The 18,513-nt window shown below is 43.7% G+C and overlaps 1 protein-coding gene across 2 annotated transcripts in view; it reads left to right on the top strand.

Moving 5' to 3' along the window:
* Positions 1 to 3,530: 3,530 nt before the first annotated feature.
* DIXDC1 (DIX domain containing 1) overlaps positions 3,531 to 18,513 on the top strand; it is a 28,174-nt gene continuing 13,191 nt past the window's right edge. Inside the window, exons 1-5 of one of the 2 annotated variants that reach the window (XM_010173727.1) lie at positions 3,531 to 3,590; positions 12,291 to 12,420; positions 13,185 to 13,310; positions 15,389 to 15,638; positions 16,142 to 16,249. In XM_010173727.1, coding sequence (XP_010172029.1) covers positions 3,531 to 3,590; positions 12,291 to 12,420; positions 13,185 to 13,310; positions 15,389 to 15,638; positions 16,142 to 16,249 — 674 coding nt within the window. Of the gene's footprint in view, positions 3,591 to 12,290; positions 12,421 to 13,184; positions 13,311 to 15,388; positions 15,639 to 16,141; positions 16,250 to 18,012; positions 18,036 to 18,513 lie in introns of those variants that run through there. The other variant, XM_010173728.1, reaches the window with a different exon arrangement.

Raw genomic sequence — 18,513 nt, 5'->3', positions numbered from 1 at the left:
TCCAATCCCCACCATTCTGTGACTCTGTGATTCTGTGACTGCCCTGCTCCTGGGGATCGCAACCCCGTTCCCGGTACTCCAGTCCCCGACCCCGGGCCAACCATTCCCCACACACAGCCTGGTCTCCTCCAACCAGCCCTGCTCCTGGGGATCGACCCCGCTTCCAGCGACAGCTGCGGCCACTCAGCCCCTCCGAGGCCTCAGAACCTTGCCCCACACCTCATGGTCTCCCTGCTCACTCGCTCTCAGCCCCATGTTGCAGAATGAGCCCCAAAATGCCTCCACTCCCAGCAGCATCAGCAACCCGCCTTGGCTCTGCTGCTGTTACCCATCCTGTCCTACCCCTGACTTCTGGTCCCTAAAGACGTACCAGGATGACATAACCAAGATAATAGTGACCATCTACCTAAAGGTTGCACTCCTGCCCACCTTTAATGATTCTTAAAACCAGTGAGTCCTACTGTCATTGAATCTTTCTCAAGGAATCTCACTGTTATCCATTCAGTTAACTCTTCTGACCTCCCCCACATTTACTTTCAACAGACGTCACTCCAGACTTCCAAAGGAAGACTAAGCAAGGAAAATATGGATTACCAGAACATTCCTAAATATAAAAGACAGTATGTGGAATTGTTTCCTAACATTATTTATGGATCTTTGCTGTCTGGGCTAGATGCAGTGAATCAAGTAATACCCTGAATATCTGACACTAGGGACCAGTACAGCTTTGGCTGGCGTATTTAACTTCCGTTGAATTTGAATTCTCTCTCCATAAATGGGAAGAGATAATTAGATCCTATGTGCAGTGTAAGCCAGTGTACTCAGGAATCTTTTTTACATGTGTTTCAGGGGAATTCTGACCACTATACATTACACATGGAAGAAAATATAAAAATGTCTAACTTTCCCAAAGACTGTAGACCTTAAATATATTTTCTGCAGGAAATGAAAGGAGGTGGCAGCTTTCTTCCTTTGTTTTGGTTATATTCAGGCATTTTGTTGGTAAGTCTGTTTTCCCTCTAAGAAAATTCTTTCCTTTGTGTTTAATACATTTGCTTCTCCCACTCAGGCTTCCAGGGGAAAGGAGTGCTGGGACCATTCCCCTTGGCACTGAGCTAAGCTGTGGCATCCAGCATGGGAACTCTGGTGGACGTGGTGCCCCAACACACATCACAGCCTGCTGCAGCCTCTGTGAGTTTCCAGGAGTCCTTTTTGTGTCTGACCTTTGTTTTGAATGCTTGATGGGGAGGTTGGGAGGGGACACTCAGTGACACAAAGGCATTAGTTGCATTAGGCAGCTTTTTGCTGTTACTGCAGCCATGCCCTCACAAGCCTCACAGCCTTTGTTTCTGAATCCACCTCACTTAGTTTGATTTCCCCAACCAAAATTTTATTAGGAAGAGCTGAACTGTGGCCATTGATCTTTCTCTCTTTCTTGAGAGCTGATAAGTGAAACAATCAGAGAATGTTGATAAAGTGCCTTAAAATTCTTGGATGGGAAGCTTGTAGAAAGGCTTCTGTGGTCATACTGGTGGTGCTGCTGTGACATGACAACAGTCTCATCACAATGACAGGAAATGGGGCAGTGACAGGGCTTTGTTATGCACCTAATTCAAAAGGGGCAAGTACAAAGGTTAGCGTTATGTTGAAATTGGCCAGGAGAGGGCAATGCCACCAAACAAACTGCCATCCTGCAGACTTGTTTTGAAGGTCACTCACACCAGGATCCGGTGATCCTTTTTATATCATTGCCCTGTGCCCTTCATTTTGGAATCATCTTCAGGGAGAATTACGAAGCATTAGTTTTAGTGAGTGGCTGTTTTGTTTGCTTCTTGCAAAGATAATGTTCAAAGGCATCGATTACGATGGTACAGAACTGAAAGAAAAATATGATTCCTGCTATAAGAAGCTTGAAATTTAAGAGTGAAACACAAAAATAGGAGAACTACCATTTAATTTTTAAAAGGTATTTTCAGCACACACATACACCCTACAAGCATTTATGTTACCATAATAAACAGAAGAATGGCTCAGCATGCTAGCACTGCCTCTCAGTCTAGCCATCAGAAATGGCCTGGTTTCTATTCTCTGACCTTCATATTGTCAAAGCGAAGCAGTTCTGTTTCAAAGATAAGAAACCCCATGTAGAAGCAAAGCTTTGATGACAAAATCTCTGATGGAAAACATACCATAAGCAGGCGTGTACCTAAACCTGGCACATATAATGAGAGCACTTTGTCTTTGTGTTGGTGTTCTAGTAGGTCAAAGCTCTGTAATATTTTGAAATCTGAAGGAACAGTCTGAAGCGGCCTCCCAGTACCTGAAGGGGCTACAAGAAAGCTGGGGAGGGACTTTTCATAAGGACAACTAATGACAAAACAAGGGGAAATGGGTTTAAACTGAAAGAGGGGAGGTTTAGATGAGATATTAGGAAGAAGTTTTTCACTGTGAGGGTGGTCGGACACTGGAACAGGTTGCCCAAGGAAGTTGTAGATGCCCCCTCCCTGGAAGTGTTGAAGGCCAGGCTGGATGAGGCTTTGAGCAACCTGGTCTAGTGGAAGGTGTCCCTGCTGATGGCAGGGGGGTTGGAACTAGATGATCTTTAAGGTCCCTTCCAATCCAAACCATTCTATGATTCTATGATATCACTGGGCAGTACTTGCAGTGTTGCTCTGTGGACTGGTAGCCCATCCCCTGGCAGAAGGTGTCTTCATCCATTCTGAGAGTTTTTGATCTTTTTTTTCTGGGCATTTCCTCTAAGGTGAAATGAAGTTTTGAGAGATTGCCTGGAGACATTTGATACTTGTTTCTTCAATGAATGCAGTTATTATAGATTTAGAAAAACTGATGTGGGTTGTATTTAACTCGAGTTGGAAAGTTTTCTGTCTTTTTTCTTCTTTTGACTTCATTGCCAGGGCGCCTAGAGCAGGGCTGAGTACAGTGCGAGTGTTACTAGCTGTGCTGTGGCCTGGTTTGCAGCTTCCTGCCTCTACCAGGTTGCTGACAATGCTGCTTTTCCTTCGGACCTGCGGAACGATTGCTGAGAGTTCAAGCTGGCAGCTCTTACAGTCTTTCCTTTTGCTTTTCTAGCTGAGCAAGGCATCTGCTATTTGCTGTTCGTTGACTCTCTCCCAGCCCCCACACCATACGGGACTTGCTGTGTTTGGTGGGTTTGAAAAATCTCTTTTACGCAGCACGTTTTGTGTGACTACGACTGCTGGAAATGGATTTCAGATGTTTCTCCAACTCAGTCCTGGGCCTGCATCTTGTAAGCTGAGGCGTTTCTATGGGAACCGTATTACATCTCTCCCGTTACTCCCCCAGCAGCTCCCTCTCGAGCATGCCCAGTGCAAGCCTTGACTTTGGCTCAACTGTGTGCCGTAACGGGCTGCACATATGGGACTATGAATGCGGTTCCTGATGAGCTCCAACTCTTTGTCTTTGGGAGGAGGAGGAAGAGGTCGTGCCCAGAGCTGGAGGATCTACCCTGTGGCCTCTGAGACCCTCGCCCGTCGGTGGGCTTGTGGAGAATGCTTGCTTGTTTGGCCAGGGGGAATTTACTGGACATTCTTCAGGAGGGCTTCACGGAGGTAAATGCATGTCCCACATCTCACACAGACCTTTTCGGGGCAAGGCAGCATGCTTTTGTGCAGCATCTCTCAGGAATGTTATGTCTCCCGGTGCTTTGAGTGCCTTGAGGAACAGAGAAGAAAAATGAGCAAGATCTCAGGGTGGGAGAGCTGCTTACTCACAGAAGGGCATACTGGGTAGCTCAGCCAGGGGTCTGCAAATCAGCAATAGTTTTTTGAAGAGTTTGTGGCTGTTTTACAGATAATATTTTTAGCTCGGAGTTCTTATTCTCTTTACAGTACTTTACTGTTTTACTGGTAAATAATACAAACTGCAGCAAGGTTATGGAGCACAGTTAATTTTATAGAATTGATTCCTCTCCTGTGTATATGAAGTTTCTATGTCTGAAGGCTGTTGGAAAGCCTGTAAATCTGCTTTGTGGATGCACATTTCTTGGGAGAGGCTGACAAAGAGCATGCTGGCTGGTTTTTTCCCCATCTTGTTCTGTAGGTTGAATCTCTAGGATACTGAAGTTCATCTTGGTCAGGAAAATAGAATTTTAAAAGTGTTCTTTATTTGCTTATTCTGCTGTTAGGGAGACTAGTAAATCATAAAATAAGGAGTGAGAAGTACCAAGAAATTCCAGAGATGGGAATTGTGTAATTGCACGGGGAATGCAGATTCCTGTTGGCTTCCCTCTTTAAGCAACACAAAAGAATTAGTTCTGTTGGACACTCTATGGACTCAGTACAAAATGCCAGGGCAGCCAGGGCAGCTGTGCATCATGCAGACCATCCTGGAGCACTATTTCCTGTCTGTAAGCTGAAAAAGAAGGAAAATTGTGGGGCTTGTGCTGAAACCAAACAGTGGCTCTTATTTGCCTTCTCACCTGGTGGCAGCAATAGTGTCTTGATGTGGTTTATTCTTTCTTAGAGTGCATAGCTTATTTTTGTTTGTGTTTAGTGGTTCCTCATCCTTGCAAATCTCAGGCCCCACCTGACTGTTCTGCCTCCATGCTCCATTCTTTGCAGAAAATGAACATCCTTCCTGGTCCTTCCTGGGCTTAACAGCACCAGTTATCATGGGGAAAACAAAGTGGGTATGAAACCTGAACCTCACAGCTTCACGTCAGCCACAGGTCTCCTTTGATTGCTCTTTGTAACTGTGTACATACTCCATCCCCTCCTCCACAGAGTATCTTGGTCTCATTTTTAGCTAGCTAAGACATTGCTTTAGCTCAAGCTTACACTTCCTGTGCTTGAGGGCATCAGATCCTTCTCTGGCATAAGCTAATAGTAACCTGTATATTAATAATATAATTAATAATGGGAGCAAATAACAGTTTTACATTCAGTGCTAGTGACTTTTACCCACAGACTGCTCAGCTGTGGGAAAAAAAGTCCCTCTCCCACCACAAAAACAGATTCACTCTCATGTCTCCCACTTGGGATCTCTCTGCCACATCATGCACTTCACATTGTAACAAAAGTAGAATTAAAATCAATTTTGCAAGTGCAGAACCCACGGTACAGAGAGTTTAAGTGACTTGCCAAGGACATTCATCACATAGATCACAGACACAGTTGGAAATGAACAAGAAACCCTGTAATTCCACGCCTTCTGTTTTGATCCATGAGCTGTACTTCCTCCCCTATGTCTTTGTACCTTAGATGCTTATTTAAAGTCCCTGAATGTGAAAGTGTGTCCCAAGGTGTCTTGTCTGATTCTAACACAGCACTGTGATGTTAGAAGGCTGTAAGTGAATGGCTACTAAATCAAATGTTTAGGTGTAAAAATAGATTCAAGATAAAAAGTCAGACTTAATTTAACACAAGCAGTGAATTGGGGTATTGCAGAAATTACCTTGCTGATTCAGTGTCTGTTCTTTTGATAGAGCATCTTTTCTGGCCAGTTGGCTCTTTTGGTGACTCTAGTAGGCTGCTCATTGCCTGCCCCCTCACCAGGTGCTTCATGTAGTATTTTCCCTTGAGTAGTGGGTTCTTAGCTGAGTGGCATCTGCAGTAGGTGTTTCCTGGATTTCCCACAAGTATAGTCTCTCGCCCTCATTCTTCAAGGTTTGCCTTATCTGTTGGTGGACTCGAGGTGATTAAATGGCATCCTATCTGTGAGATCTTGCTTTGGGAAATGACCTGGGTTTGATTTTGGTTTGCTTTTCTGGTTGAAGTAATTTTCTGGCAGTATAGACTTGCTACTGTCTTATTCTGGCTGCCATTCTGTCCCCTTTGGTGTCACATGCTTGATCTGTGATAAAAATGTCTCTGCTACTGCGATCTTAGCAGAAGAAACTTGCACTCACCCTCTTCTTGCAATGAGTGCTATTTATAGCTAATAGGATTCACTATGAAGAGAGCTGTTTAGACTCCTGTCTCCCTCATCCAACTCAGCCTATTAGGACCAGCCCATAACTAAATGCTCCCTGTAGTACCAAATCCCTCTGAGCCTGGGTTTTACTAAATACACGAAGCTCTTTAAAGATCATGCTGGTTTTCACATAGAAGGGCCAAGTCTCATTTCACATCAGCTTTGTTTTGGTATCAATCCACTAGTATTTTACGTCTGCTCTACGCTGTTAAAGCTACGGGATGGACAGGAACACTTGTTTAAGGCTTGGCCAGAGTGTGAAAGGCTGGGATCTGAAGAACCACCTGAACCTTGCCAGGTTGCTTGTCTAGTCTTTGAGAGACTGGGCAGTTTCTGCATTTTAATTCTGCTAAGCCTCAAGTACAGACATCAGAAAACACAGCTGGGGCTTCCCACACCTGGATTTACATGGAGATATACTTTAGCAGACAATTGCTTGCTCTAGCAGGAATTCTTACCAGTTTTTCCCAAAGCCCTTGTGCCTGGCCAGCAATAGGATGTATTTGCTGTTATAGAGGATTAGGGGTTGAACAGTTAGGATTCAAAACCTGCCTGAGGTTCACAGTATGTCTAAGCCAGGCTATTACTTGATTGCATAGCAGTGGCTGTCCTTTGGCAGGGTGTATGACAGTGCGTTTGCACAGTAACAGTTAAAGATTTATTGTTAAAAAAGCATTTTACAAGGAACATAGTAAAAATAGTACAGCTGCTTTATAGCTAGAAACTGAGGCACACAGACGTAAAGTGGGCTGCCAAATCAACAGCAAGTCATCGGCTGAGTGAGAGTCTGTCCTAAATGTGCCTTTAGTGCCCTTCATCCTGGACCAGGCAACCTCACTGAGCATCCCTTCCCCTTTTCTTCATATGAAAGGTTCTGCCTGCAAAAAGCACTGCTCAGTCATTCTGTGTGCTCAGTCTATTCATAAAGCTTCTTTTCCCTGTCTGTGCAGGGCTAGTGACAGCATTCTGCTAAATAAGGAACAATGCTTCTTTTCTTTCCTGAAGCGTCAGGGAATGTCTCAGTGCAACTTATTTTGACAGACCTTAGACTTTCTTTGGGCGTAGTGGAACCATTTGATAATTCAGGGTGAATCATGTGCTCCAAAGTACTGGCGGTTTACAGTAAAGGATGTCTTGTGGCTCAGCTTTTTGCCTGTATGTTTGCATAGAAACACTGACTGTGTGAGAAAGGGGCCCCAAAATACCAGATTGGGGAAAACACAGAGGCATTATAACATCTTGCAAAAGTGACAGAAATTATCCCTAAACCTGGCTTCTAATGACAGTGACATTTTGGGGCATAGATGTCTGACTGTTGATTCAAAGGAGTATATCCTAGCAAGATTCATTTTACATTACATTCTATCTGGTAGACTTCTGGAGTAGTTGCTGCCTGCAATGATAATGAATTTGTTTAAGGAACAGATACTATCTTCAGATTTCTGAACATAAAAATGGTACACAGAACTGCCACTGTGGGTGCAGAAGGTATAGTGAGTAATCCCAGGATTTTTACAAACAGGAGATTGGAGTTAAAGGAGGTAGATGTAGAAATCAGATTAACTGCAGGGAGAATGCTGGCGTGTGCTGTTATGAAAAGTGACTGTAAAATTACTGTTTGAAGAAAACTCACTTAGGTACCACTCACAAAAATACCCCTATCAGGCAGATGGGTGGCACAAGTGAGATCACTGTCTGACAGCAAGGATATGGCTTGGCAAAAGATCAATAGAAGGAAAAGGTTTCTTATATTAAAAGGAAAAATGTAATAATCAGGCTTTTGTTCTGCACAAATTAAATAACTCTTTGGTTCTACAGAAATAAAATAGCACGGGTTAAGGGCATTGTTGGGCTGCTCCTCCCAAAGGTTTATGCTGCTTGAGTCTTTGAAATGGACCTTAGAAGTTACAGAAAACATGTGCTGGCTAGAATTTCATCAAGACTTCAGGGTAATCCTTTTTTTCTGAAGCATCAGGGAATGTCTCAGTGCAACTTATTTTGACAGACCTTAGACTTTCTCAGCGAATCAGTGAAAAATCCTTATCCAAACATGTTAAGGTATTGGAAATGTCCATGTTTTCACTCAGATATGGGTGAAGGATTAAGGATCTCATGGTCTTTTGCTTGCTCACACACTGTTTCTGTCTCCTGTTGTGCACCAGATTGGATGGGTGCCTCCTCTTCCAAACTGTCGCATGTTCTGTGCTTGAGACAGGCTGTTTATGGAAGATTTGGAAAATACACATCAGACCAAAAATTATTTTGAATGAAATTACACCTCCTGCTTTAAAGTAAGAGTTTAGTGAAAGAGGAGACCTGTGGGACTGTGCATGGGGTTGTTCTGGCATCACTCTGGTCATAGTTGAGCAGTTTTCACCGTTGGATGCATCAGGAGCTATGTCAATACATTAAACATCCTGAATAACATTTAAGCAGCAATTCTGAGGAGAAAAAAAAAATCTTCTGCTGGCTTTGAGAGCAGAGAGAAACATTTTCTTTGCTTGTGAGTTTGTACTTTCTGATTCTACAAAGGGCTTCTCAAACAAAACAAAAAAAAATCAAACTGGAGGAACACTGGATGGAAAATGACAGTTCCCATCTAATTAAGGTAATAATGGGAAGCTTAGAAGTCATACAAGGCCTTAAACATTATTACATCCTGATGCAATTAGGCTCGCCTTTGAGCTTTTCTGTTGGAGACACTTGGTTCAGTGCTCTGAACAGACAGAACATTAAATGCCTTTCAGACTGGGACCAACCTCATGCTACGAGGGCTATTACTGACCTTGTTAGACCTGCTGCTTGGACAGTGTCTATAGGGTACAAAGGAAAAGCAGAGTAAAGATTATGAGAAACATTATTCTTCCAGGCTGATTCCCTGAAAAATTCAACAATAAGGATAGATTCAAATTCAAGTGAATGCAGAAAAATAATCTCTTCCTAGAAGCAGAGAGTGTTACAGGAGTCTACTGTAACCTGACAGCAAGGCAATCAGGCCCTCTGAAGGCATTGGCCTGATATAGAATGATTTTGTCTAACAATGAAGATTTGGCCAACCTTAAAATGTGAAATACCCTAATCTTAGAGGAGATTAAAATTAACCTTATACAGTGTAATGTAGTTGGCACAATAAAGAGCAGAGTAGCGTATCAAAGCATTGTGATCTACCTATATTTACTGTCAGACAGGCTGGACTGATTGATGATTGAGGGGGGAGAAACATGAGCCCTAAGCAGCAGGTGGTGAATTGGACTGGTTAAATGAGAATAAGCAAGGACACCTACAAGTGGCAGGAGATTTGCAATAGAGCTGCTGCTTTTCTTCCACCTGTGGAAAATAATAGATAATGACATTTAATTGTAATTATCAGTAAAGGATTACAGCTGCTGAGAAAAATGTGCTGACCCTGGAAAGGCATTTTCCTCCTGCCAGTTGAAAGTATAAAGATGGGTTCTCCTGACCTCTCCAGCTGTTTTCCTATAGCCAGTAGGTCTGAGGCACTTCTTCAGAGTACGTGCTGAATAAGAGGTTCAAAGTAAAATCCTGCTTTGAGATGTGTTGGACTTAGTGAAGTGTTAACCTGTAATTTGCCAGCAGAAGTGCCTGCAAGTTGAGAAATGCCTTACAACTGTAGGTCACCCCTAGTACCTTCCTTTAAAAATCTCCTGCTCTGCAAAATCGTTTAAGGAGTCTGGAGTGACTTGGATAGAAACACCCTACAATGATCTGCCTAGGAACTGAAGCAATCTGGGCTGTGACTTAATTCAGGTAATGGAACTACTCTTCCCATTGTAATGTACAGGTAAACCTGGCCTTTTTTTGGAACACAAAGCCGTGCTAACATAAATAGGATTAAGCATAACTCTACTGTAATCCTAATAACATGTGCTCTGCATAGTAAATCTTAAACTAGGCTGATATGTTTTTCTTCTGAAAAATCCTAGTTTTGAAAGAAATATTGGTTCAGGGGTAGAGCAGTGTGAGCCCCATCAAGTCTAAGATTTGGCTGAACAGATGCTCAAACCAAAATGCAGGGAGAAGCAGAAAACTCCTGTGTTTTCTGGTTGAAGGAAGGGTTACTCAGCTAATGATTAAATTCTTATGAAGGAAGAAGATGAGCCAGATAGAATGATAGCTGTTCTTTCTCTGATTGTTTTCGGATGTATCTGTCAGCCATGCCAGGTTCTAAGCCAACAAGGGGAAGCTCTAGGTATTTGTTCAATCCTGTGAAGTTTGGAGGCCCTTTAGGAAGCTGGAGTAGCATAGCTGCCAACACTTTCTTAGGAGTGCTTGAAGAATGTTCAGAGAAAAGAAATAGAAACCAAACTGCTTAGTGGAACTGTCTATTTTTCATTTGAGTGAAACCAGAAGTGTCTGAATGGAAGAACCATATGGCATCCTATAAAAATTGCACATTTTCTTTAGGCTAGAAGGGGCTCCACCCTTGTGGAATTAGTAAAATATGACAGTTTAGAACTTTGTAAAATTATTTGAAAAATGACAACAAGGTAGTAAACACAACTGTGATAAGATTATTTCTCTAAATTGCATAGACTTCAGATGCAGTTTTCATGCCCCAATCCTATGTGGTACCACTTTACTTAAGACTCTAGGTATTTCTATAATCATGCTGTATTACTATAAACAAACCTACCTCTTTTCTCTGGTACTTGTTTGAATAAATTAGAGCTTTATTGAATCTGTGCAACAGAAGGCTTGTGTTCTCTCTGGCATTAGACTGTTTGTGAGACTGAACCTCAATGCCCACATGATTAGTTAAAATACGATTGCGAGAGATAGGGGTGCTTTTTGCAGCTGGCACTGCTGTTACGAAAAGAAGCACAGGATCATCAACTTGTGCAGGAGAGAGACAGTCAAAGCTTGTTGGTCTCCACAGTGCCCAGTTGCATGAAGTAGAAAATACAGACCTCTGAAATTGGGCAGGCAAAACTGACACGCGTCATTGCCATTATAGCCAAAGAAGAGCGTGCAGATTCAATCCATGTGCCAGGCCAAGTCTGCTCCATCAAGCATGCTTCAGATGTGCCACTTTTGCTTCTTTTTTTTTATCAAAAGCCATCAGGCAGTCCCCCAAGCTCATCTCCCCCGTTCTGCTCTCCAGCTCTCTGCTGAGTGAGTGGAACTGATTGAATATAGGTCCAATCACCTTTCTGAACCAGCAGACCAAACCATGGTGTGATTAAAGTTGGATTTCCTATGTCAGGATAATTAAGAGTGAAGCTGTGATCAGATTGTGACTTTGATAGGCTGTAAAAGCATAAACTCTTGACTGACATTGCTGAGATAAAATGGAATGGAGACTTAAAACCTGGTGCATTGGCAGAATAATGGGAAGCTTAGTGAAAAGGGAGGTAATCCCATAAATGGATCAGTTTGTTTACCATCCATGTACCACACCAGCCCTGCCCAAAGGCATTCCGGTGTTAGCAGTGCTCCTACTAGCCATGGAAGTGCTGCTGAGAGGAGGATGGAAAGGGAAAGGTCATGTGAATCTGCTCTTTGCCTTTCAGTCACTTATGCCAGGTGGGTCCTCACACTGACTAGAAACCAGAGTTCCAGTTTCCCTGGTCTTCCCCTTTGGGGCAACACACACAGCTGTATGAAGCAGCATCCAGCATGACCTGCTGGAAAGGCAGTGCTCCTTGCTCTCAGGTCTTGCAGGTGTTAAATGCTGCAGCCAGCCAGCTTCCACATGTATGGAAATAGAAACTGAGCCATTATAGATGCTGATGCAGCTCCAAGGAAATGGAGGAAGGGGGCTTTACAACAAAGCATCACTCGCCTGTTGCATGAACTGTTACAAATGAGCCATGCTGGGAGTGTTAAGGAGGGAGGCTGTTGTCTCTTCCAGAAAATCTGTCTTGGTTATTTCTTTTGGTAGATGGCATAGTTCAATGGGAAAATAACATGGAGTTTCTTGCTTCTGCTTGTGGATTTTCTACTTTCTTGATATGTGGAAGAAAATAGTGTGGATGGGACACTAAATGCTGTGAGTGAACAAATTCTGGCACCAAAAATAAGAGCATGACAGCATTGGTTTGGCACCAACCTAGATTAAATGTAATGTAAAGCTCTCTTCTCAGCTGTGCTTACATCATAAGTCTCGTCCTGCTGCCTGCTTTCTCTTCCTGTCCTGGAGTGAGCTGCACCACAGTGTGCAGTGATGTCAGTTAATTGTCAGGAGGCTTTGGGATGAGACCATTGGTGTTTGTATTCAAGGGTGAAAGACAATGAGATCTGTGAAGATGAAAGAGAAAAGTGAGAGCTGTGCAACTGAAATGGTGATGACGTGCAAATGTTTTGCTTTCTATTTTCAGCAACAGCTACAGACATATGTGGCCTGGGTGAATTCCCAGCTGAAGAAGAAGCCAACAATAAAGCCAGTCCAAGACCTGAGACAAGATCTCCAAGATGGAGTCATTCTTGCTTTGCTCATTGAGATTGTAGGTTAGTAATGCCATATGGCACTCTTTTTCATCTTGCAATTTTAGATCTTCTGTAGAAGAGGCTGGCCTTGGCTCTGACATCTGTCAGGCTTACTGGCAGATGTTAATGATGGTGTCAGAGTTTGGGAGGGGAGGGGGGGAAGAAGTAGCTTTAAAATAAAACAATATAGAGCAATCATAAATGCAGTTCTATTGAAGTCCTTATGTTTTAGCAGACTGTTGCAACAGATGTGCTAAAACCTGTCACATGAGGCTGGAACGGAGATATGGAAGGATTTACCTTGTAGAGAAATGGTGTCAGTGTGTGGCATTTTTGGAAGAGTGACCTCCTTGCTGAGATACTCCCTTCTTCTTGGGCTCAACTTCACTCCTGAATTCTCTACCTCCTCCCCCTAAGCAGCACAGAGGGACGGGAAACAGGGGTTGTAGTCAGTTCATTACATATTGTCTGCTGCTCCTTCCTCCTCAGACTCTTCCCCTGTTCCAGTGTGGGGTCCCATGCACAGGAGACAGTCTTCTATTAACTTCTCCAACATGGGTCCTTCCCACAGGCTGCAGTTCTTCATGAAGTGCTCCAGCATGGGTTGTTTCCATGGAGGGCCCTGTGGGGCCACAGGTCCTGCCAGAAGACCTGCTCCAGTGTGGGGTTCCACAAGGTCACAGCCTCCTTTGGAGCACATTCACCTGCTGTGGTGTGGTGTGATGTCCTCCACAGGCTGCAGGTGGTTCAGTTTTTCTGTAATAAAAGTTTTCTCACTTCTTTAGCTGGTGAGAAGTTGAATGGCATTCAGGTCAACCCCACCAGCCAGCAGGAGATGAGGGAAAATGTGGAGAAAGTCTTACAGTTTGTGGCATCAAAAAAGATCCGCATGCATCAGACATCAGCAAAAGGTATGTGCCCCTGGCAGCTGCCACGGATCATTCTGTTTCTGTGTTTGTTTCATATCAAAAAGATAATGTATTGGTTTGTAGGGGAGGGTTTATTTTCCCCTCTTGTGGTTTAGTAGCTGGTTTTGGGTTGAATAATACTATGTTCTTGACCGCTTTTGGTAGCGGCACAGTGCACAGATATAGAAGTGCCTTTTCTCCTGCTACTGAGCAATCAGGGGATCAAGTAATGGTGTAAGGAGGAATACAGACCTGGAATCTTTCCCTGAAAGGACATACAAACCTGCTACTGTGAAATGAGACAGGGGGAAAATATTCCTGGTCCACTGGAAGCTTGTGATACTGTTTCATGTGGCCTGTAAATAGGGAGGAGACCCAATGTGCAAAATCACATGTCTACGGCAGGGTTTAGTCAGCTGTCACAAGGACTGCTGGTGTGTGTGGAGATCTATGGGGGTAGAAGACATGCCCTGATCCTTACTGTTTGCTGACTGTGTTGGGAGGGGATACAGTTCTGATTGTGGCCCTTCAGATGAGAAAGAGTGGCAAAATGCTGAGACAGGCTACATGGAGTGCATGACCCTTGTTAGCAGAAGAGTACGAGCTGTTGGCTTATAGGCGTTGGTGAGAGACTCAGAATTTAAACATAGAATAATGAGTCCTGTTTCCACAGTACTGCTACTGTACGGTTTCTTTCAGTAATGTTGCAAGTTGTCTTATGATCTCATGACTATAGAATGATAACAATATTGGTAAAAGCCTTACATAAGCAAAGGTATCAACCTGGATATCATAGAATCATAGAATGGTTTGGATTGGAAGGGACCTTAAAGATCATCTAGTTCCAACCCCCCTGCCATCAGCAGGGACACCTTCCACTAGACCAGGTTGCTCAAAGCCTCATCCAGCCTGGCCTTCAACACTTCCAGGGAGGGGGCATCCAATGCAATGAAATTGTGTCATGTGGCCATCGGATAGGATACAGGCCAAGACTCTGGGACACGTGCTCCAGAGCTCCAGTTGTAGTTCTGACGTTGCCTTGTTCTAGGACTTGAAACAATTCACATAAACTTTATGTTCTCTATGAATGACGTGGAGGTAACAGTCACTGTGGCTTATTTTGGCTATTTCTAATTTTTTGGATACCAAAAATAACCAGCCTTCATGACTCCAGCACTTATGATTACTTTTTCTTTTAGACAGCCTCTGATATTCTGAAATTCTTCACTGTGAGGGCGGTCAGACACTGGAACAGGTTGCCCAAGGAAGTTGTAGATGCCCCCTCCCTGGAAGTGTTCTCGGCCAGGCTGGATGAGGCTTTGAGCAACCTGGTCTAGTGGAAGGTGTCCCTGCTGATGGCAGGGGGGTTGGAACTGGATGATCTTTAAGGTTCCTTCCAATCCAAACCATTCTATGATTCTATTTGGAAACCCTTTTCCTATTAGTTTACGTTGACTATCTCAGTTGACTAAATTATTTTGAGAAATCCTAGTCTTTGATCTTTGCAGTGAACTTGAGATCAATGTGTTTGAGCTAGTTTGTATGCTGTGGGAAATGCCTAGTGTGGTATTATTAAAACTGACTAGTTAGTATTTGCAGGGTGCTACAGATTGTTTATGGTACAGGACACTATTGCTAAAGAAATACATTGCTGTTCTCTGGTCTTTAGTATTAAAAAGAAAAAAAAAGGAAGCAAATTCCATGTGCTAATTGAAGTGACTGCTAGTACAGTGGTAGTCTTCAGTAACTGCTCTGCTTTTCCAGTGAGCATTCAGTAATTATCATGTGCTGCCACGTAACCTACTGGACTGTTAGCTGGAAATGGCTGTAGAGGGAAGGCTTAGGTCTGTTCAAAGCGTTTACACTTGTAATCTGTAGGTGGCAGTTAGTTTGCTCTGTACAAAACAGGCAGAGCTAACATCAGTGCTGTAATGCAGTCCTTTTTGCATAGTCCTCGTTTAGAGGCATGGACCTGGCGTGGTCCCCTTGGGTTTAATTCTATTCATGCTGGTTGGTCAGGTACAGCTCTGGTGGGACTTGATGTTAATGACATTGTCCTTGGCTTTGTTTGCATTTTGCAGATATTGTTGATGGGAACTTGAAATCTATCATGAGGTTGATCCTGGCCTTAGCCGCTCATTTCAAACCAGGCTCTGGGAAGGGAATGAATCATAGCCCTGCTGGTATGGTGGGGAAGAGTTTATCAGCATCATCGGCCAGTCACAGGCTTCGCTCAGCTGCTGCAGTGGCCCAAGGGGCGGTGGCTGCTCTGGCAGATGTTCGTCAAGATGTCTTGCAATCTGGCCGGGATGTTTTCCGGCACAGACAGAGGTAATGAGTTTTCCCTGGTTATGTGAGGTCAGATCTTGTTAGCAGATGGACACAATTTAAAATAGATGCCTCTTTATCCTAACAGTTCCTGGTGTGAGGTAATACCCATGAAGCAGTTTAGAAATGAGGTTGAAATGGTATATTTTGTTGAAAAAATTAAATGTTAAAGGTTCCTATGGCAAAGGCCTTAGGCCAGGAGTTCTTCAGAAAAGCCAGTCCTTGTGCTATTTGCAAATTCAGTTCTTTTCCTTGCCTTTCCAGAGCTTTTGTAGTTTACTAGTCACAGAATTAGAGATTAATTTAAAAGGGGAGGGCCTGTTTGCCTGTGTTTCCCTCACACCGAGATGAGATGGAGCTCCCTGATAGGACAATTTTCTTAATTGGCAGTTTTCTAACTGTCCCCTCCTTCTTACCTTAATTTCATTACCCTCCTTCTTGGAGACAAGAAGAATTTCTGCTCCTATCAGGTGAGGCTTCCCTCATTCTATGATTATCATCTCCAGAAATAGCAGCATGGATGAGGAGATTGAAAACCCCTACTGGAGTGTCCGGGCACTGGTGCAGCAGTATGAAGGGCAGCAGAACTTGCCATTGGAGTCCCACCCTTCCAGGTAAGGAACTTTATTGGCAAGATGTGTCTGCTGATGGTCCTTTACATGGCTTCCATGTACCTGAGAATTAAGGTTGCTTGGCCCAAGAGAGGAGGAAAAAAATGACAATGTTTTGTACTTATCCCCAAAATGTGTTGTATATCGTTGTGAGGTCGTGTTTAGAAATACAGAAGTACACGTTGGGAAGAGTGGGTGAGCTCCATGTGAGCCAGTATTGGACCACTGGCTCCACATGATGTCAGTAGAGAGTGTGCTTTGGAAGCTGTCTTTCCAGGGGAGATGTAAAAATTCTCCTCTTGACAACAGGATTTTATGGCTAATGTCACAGGACTGTGGTGTTGACTCTTGAACTGTGATCTCATGCTGCTCCCTCCACTCACTCTTCAGTTTACCGCAGCTGTAGTGTTTTATGTGTACTCTTCTACCCTATAATGTATTGTCAGACAGCTGCTGTTTGTTCATATGTGGTTATATTTTGGTGGTGAGGGTCTCTGCACATCCTAAATCATTGTGTTATGGTTTTTGTTTTTCTCCATAATGCCATGAGTTCTCTTACCATATGGTAATGGTGATATTATTGCTGATGGGGCATAATATGGTGAGAATCTTTACATAAGTGATCAGGGATCTACCCAAAGAAATTAGGAGCAATCTGAGCCCCAGCTCCTGGGGATGTCTTCTGCCAACAGGCTTCTTGATAAAAACAAGATGCTTGTTTCTCTTTCCTTCCAGAGAGAAATGTACCAGCTTAGTTATGAGAACTGGCTGGGAGAAAAAAGCCACTTTTTTTTTTTACTTTTTTTTTTTGGTGAGAGATGCAGTTATTGACTGCAGCCACGCCCCTCCAGCTAATTGTGCTGCTGTCACATCTGTCCCAGGGCAGCATCCCCTGCCTAGCATCAGCTCGTTTCTGCATTACCTCTTCAGTAAGAGAGCTCAAAGCCTGAATAACAGAATTCCCAGAGACAAAAGCTCTAATAAGCAAAGACAGTTGAAATGACTCATGGAAAAATTGCCAAAATCAGATGGATTCCCAAGCCACTGAGCCCCTCACCCATCCATCTCCCTTTCCCCTCCCCTTCCACCAGCCTTCCCTCCCCCACTCTGAGCCAGGCATCTGAGAAAAGGCTCTGCCTTGCACAGCCTGTGTGACAGTGGGAGGGAGAGGGAGCTGGAGATAGCGAGGAAGAGGAAGCCGTGCGGAGGGCTGGGAAGTGCTGCATGCTGCCTTCGGAGACCGCAGCCAAGCCTGGAAGAGCAGAGAACCTACTGCTTGCAGAAGCACCTTCTCTTGGCTGTTCGTTGGCATCTGCAGCAGATGCTTGGAGTCTGAAGAGGGCAGAATGGGATGAGAAGCACCACTGGCAATCCAGATTGCAGTCTTTGGGATGAAAACAACTGGGTGTGCAGCTGACCAAAATGCAGCAGCAAGAGACAAATAACCTGAGAGGAAAACCAGCAAAAGCAAAACCGAGGCTGCAGAATTCCCCGACTCTGGAATCAAATACGTGTGTGGAGGCTTCTGATCTGCTATCTGACAATTTATTGCAAAGACCCTGAGGGTTTTTTTGTTTGTTTCTGCTGTGAATTTTTCAGCTAATGTGAAGCAGTCTGGCTTGGAAATATTTCTCCAGTAGTTTGACAGGAGCTGGCATCTTCTATACTGAATTCCAAGCATGTGAAGGGACAAGGCATGTCTGTAGCCAGAATCCTGAGGCTCCCCGAGAAACGGATTCTGTGAGGCGAAAGGTTAAAGTGGGATCATGGGAGGGAAGCAGGTCAAATGGTGAGCGATTGTTGCCATTGTCATTTGAAACAGCAGGGACGGGGTCTTTATTAAAATTATGATAATTCAGACTTATCACTGGGGCTGTTGCTCTAAAGCCTTTACTGTGCAGGCACTGGCAACTCTGGGACTCAGTGGATAAAGGATATGCGTTAAGAAGCCAACTGGTAAAAGAAATAAAGTGGAATAGTTTGCATCATAAACCTGTCTTAAATAGCTTTAATTTCCCAACACTTATTTCTGCATGCTTTAATCAAGAATTGTTATGTATTTTAAAGAACAAATTACATCAGTGGAGATTTCATACTCTAACAGGTTTGGTGACTGATACAAAAACTGTAGAAATGTTTCCAGCATTAACTTGATGGTATAATGTATGAGGGAACCTGACCCGTGCTGCTGTTTCATCTGAGTGCATCTCAGTGGCTCTTTCACTGTTTGGCATGGTTTGAGAGGTTGCCACTGATGCCATGTGAAT

Source organism: Antrostomus carolinensis, unplaced genomic scaffold (assembly GCF_000700745.2).
Source record: "Antrostomus carolinensis isolate BGI_N321 unplaced genomic scaffold, ASM70074v2 scaffold39128, whole genome shotgun sequence".
NCBI lineage: Eukaryota > Metazoa > Chordata > Aves > Caprimulgiformes > Caprimulgidae > Antrostomus > Antrostomus carolinensis.
This window is presented reverse-complemented; position numbering and strand designations above follow the sequence as displayed.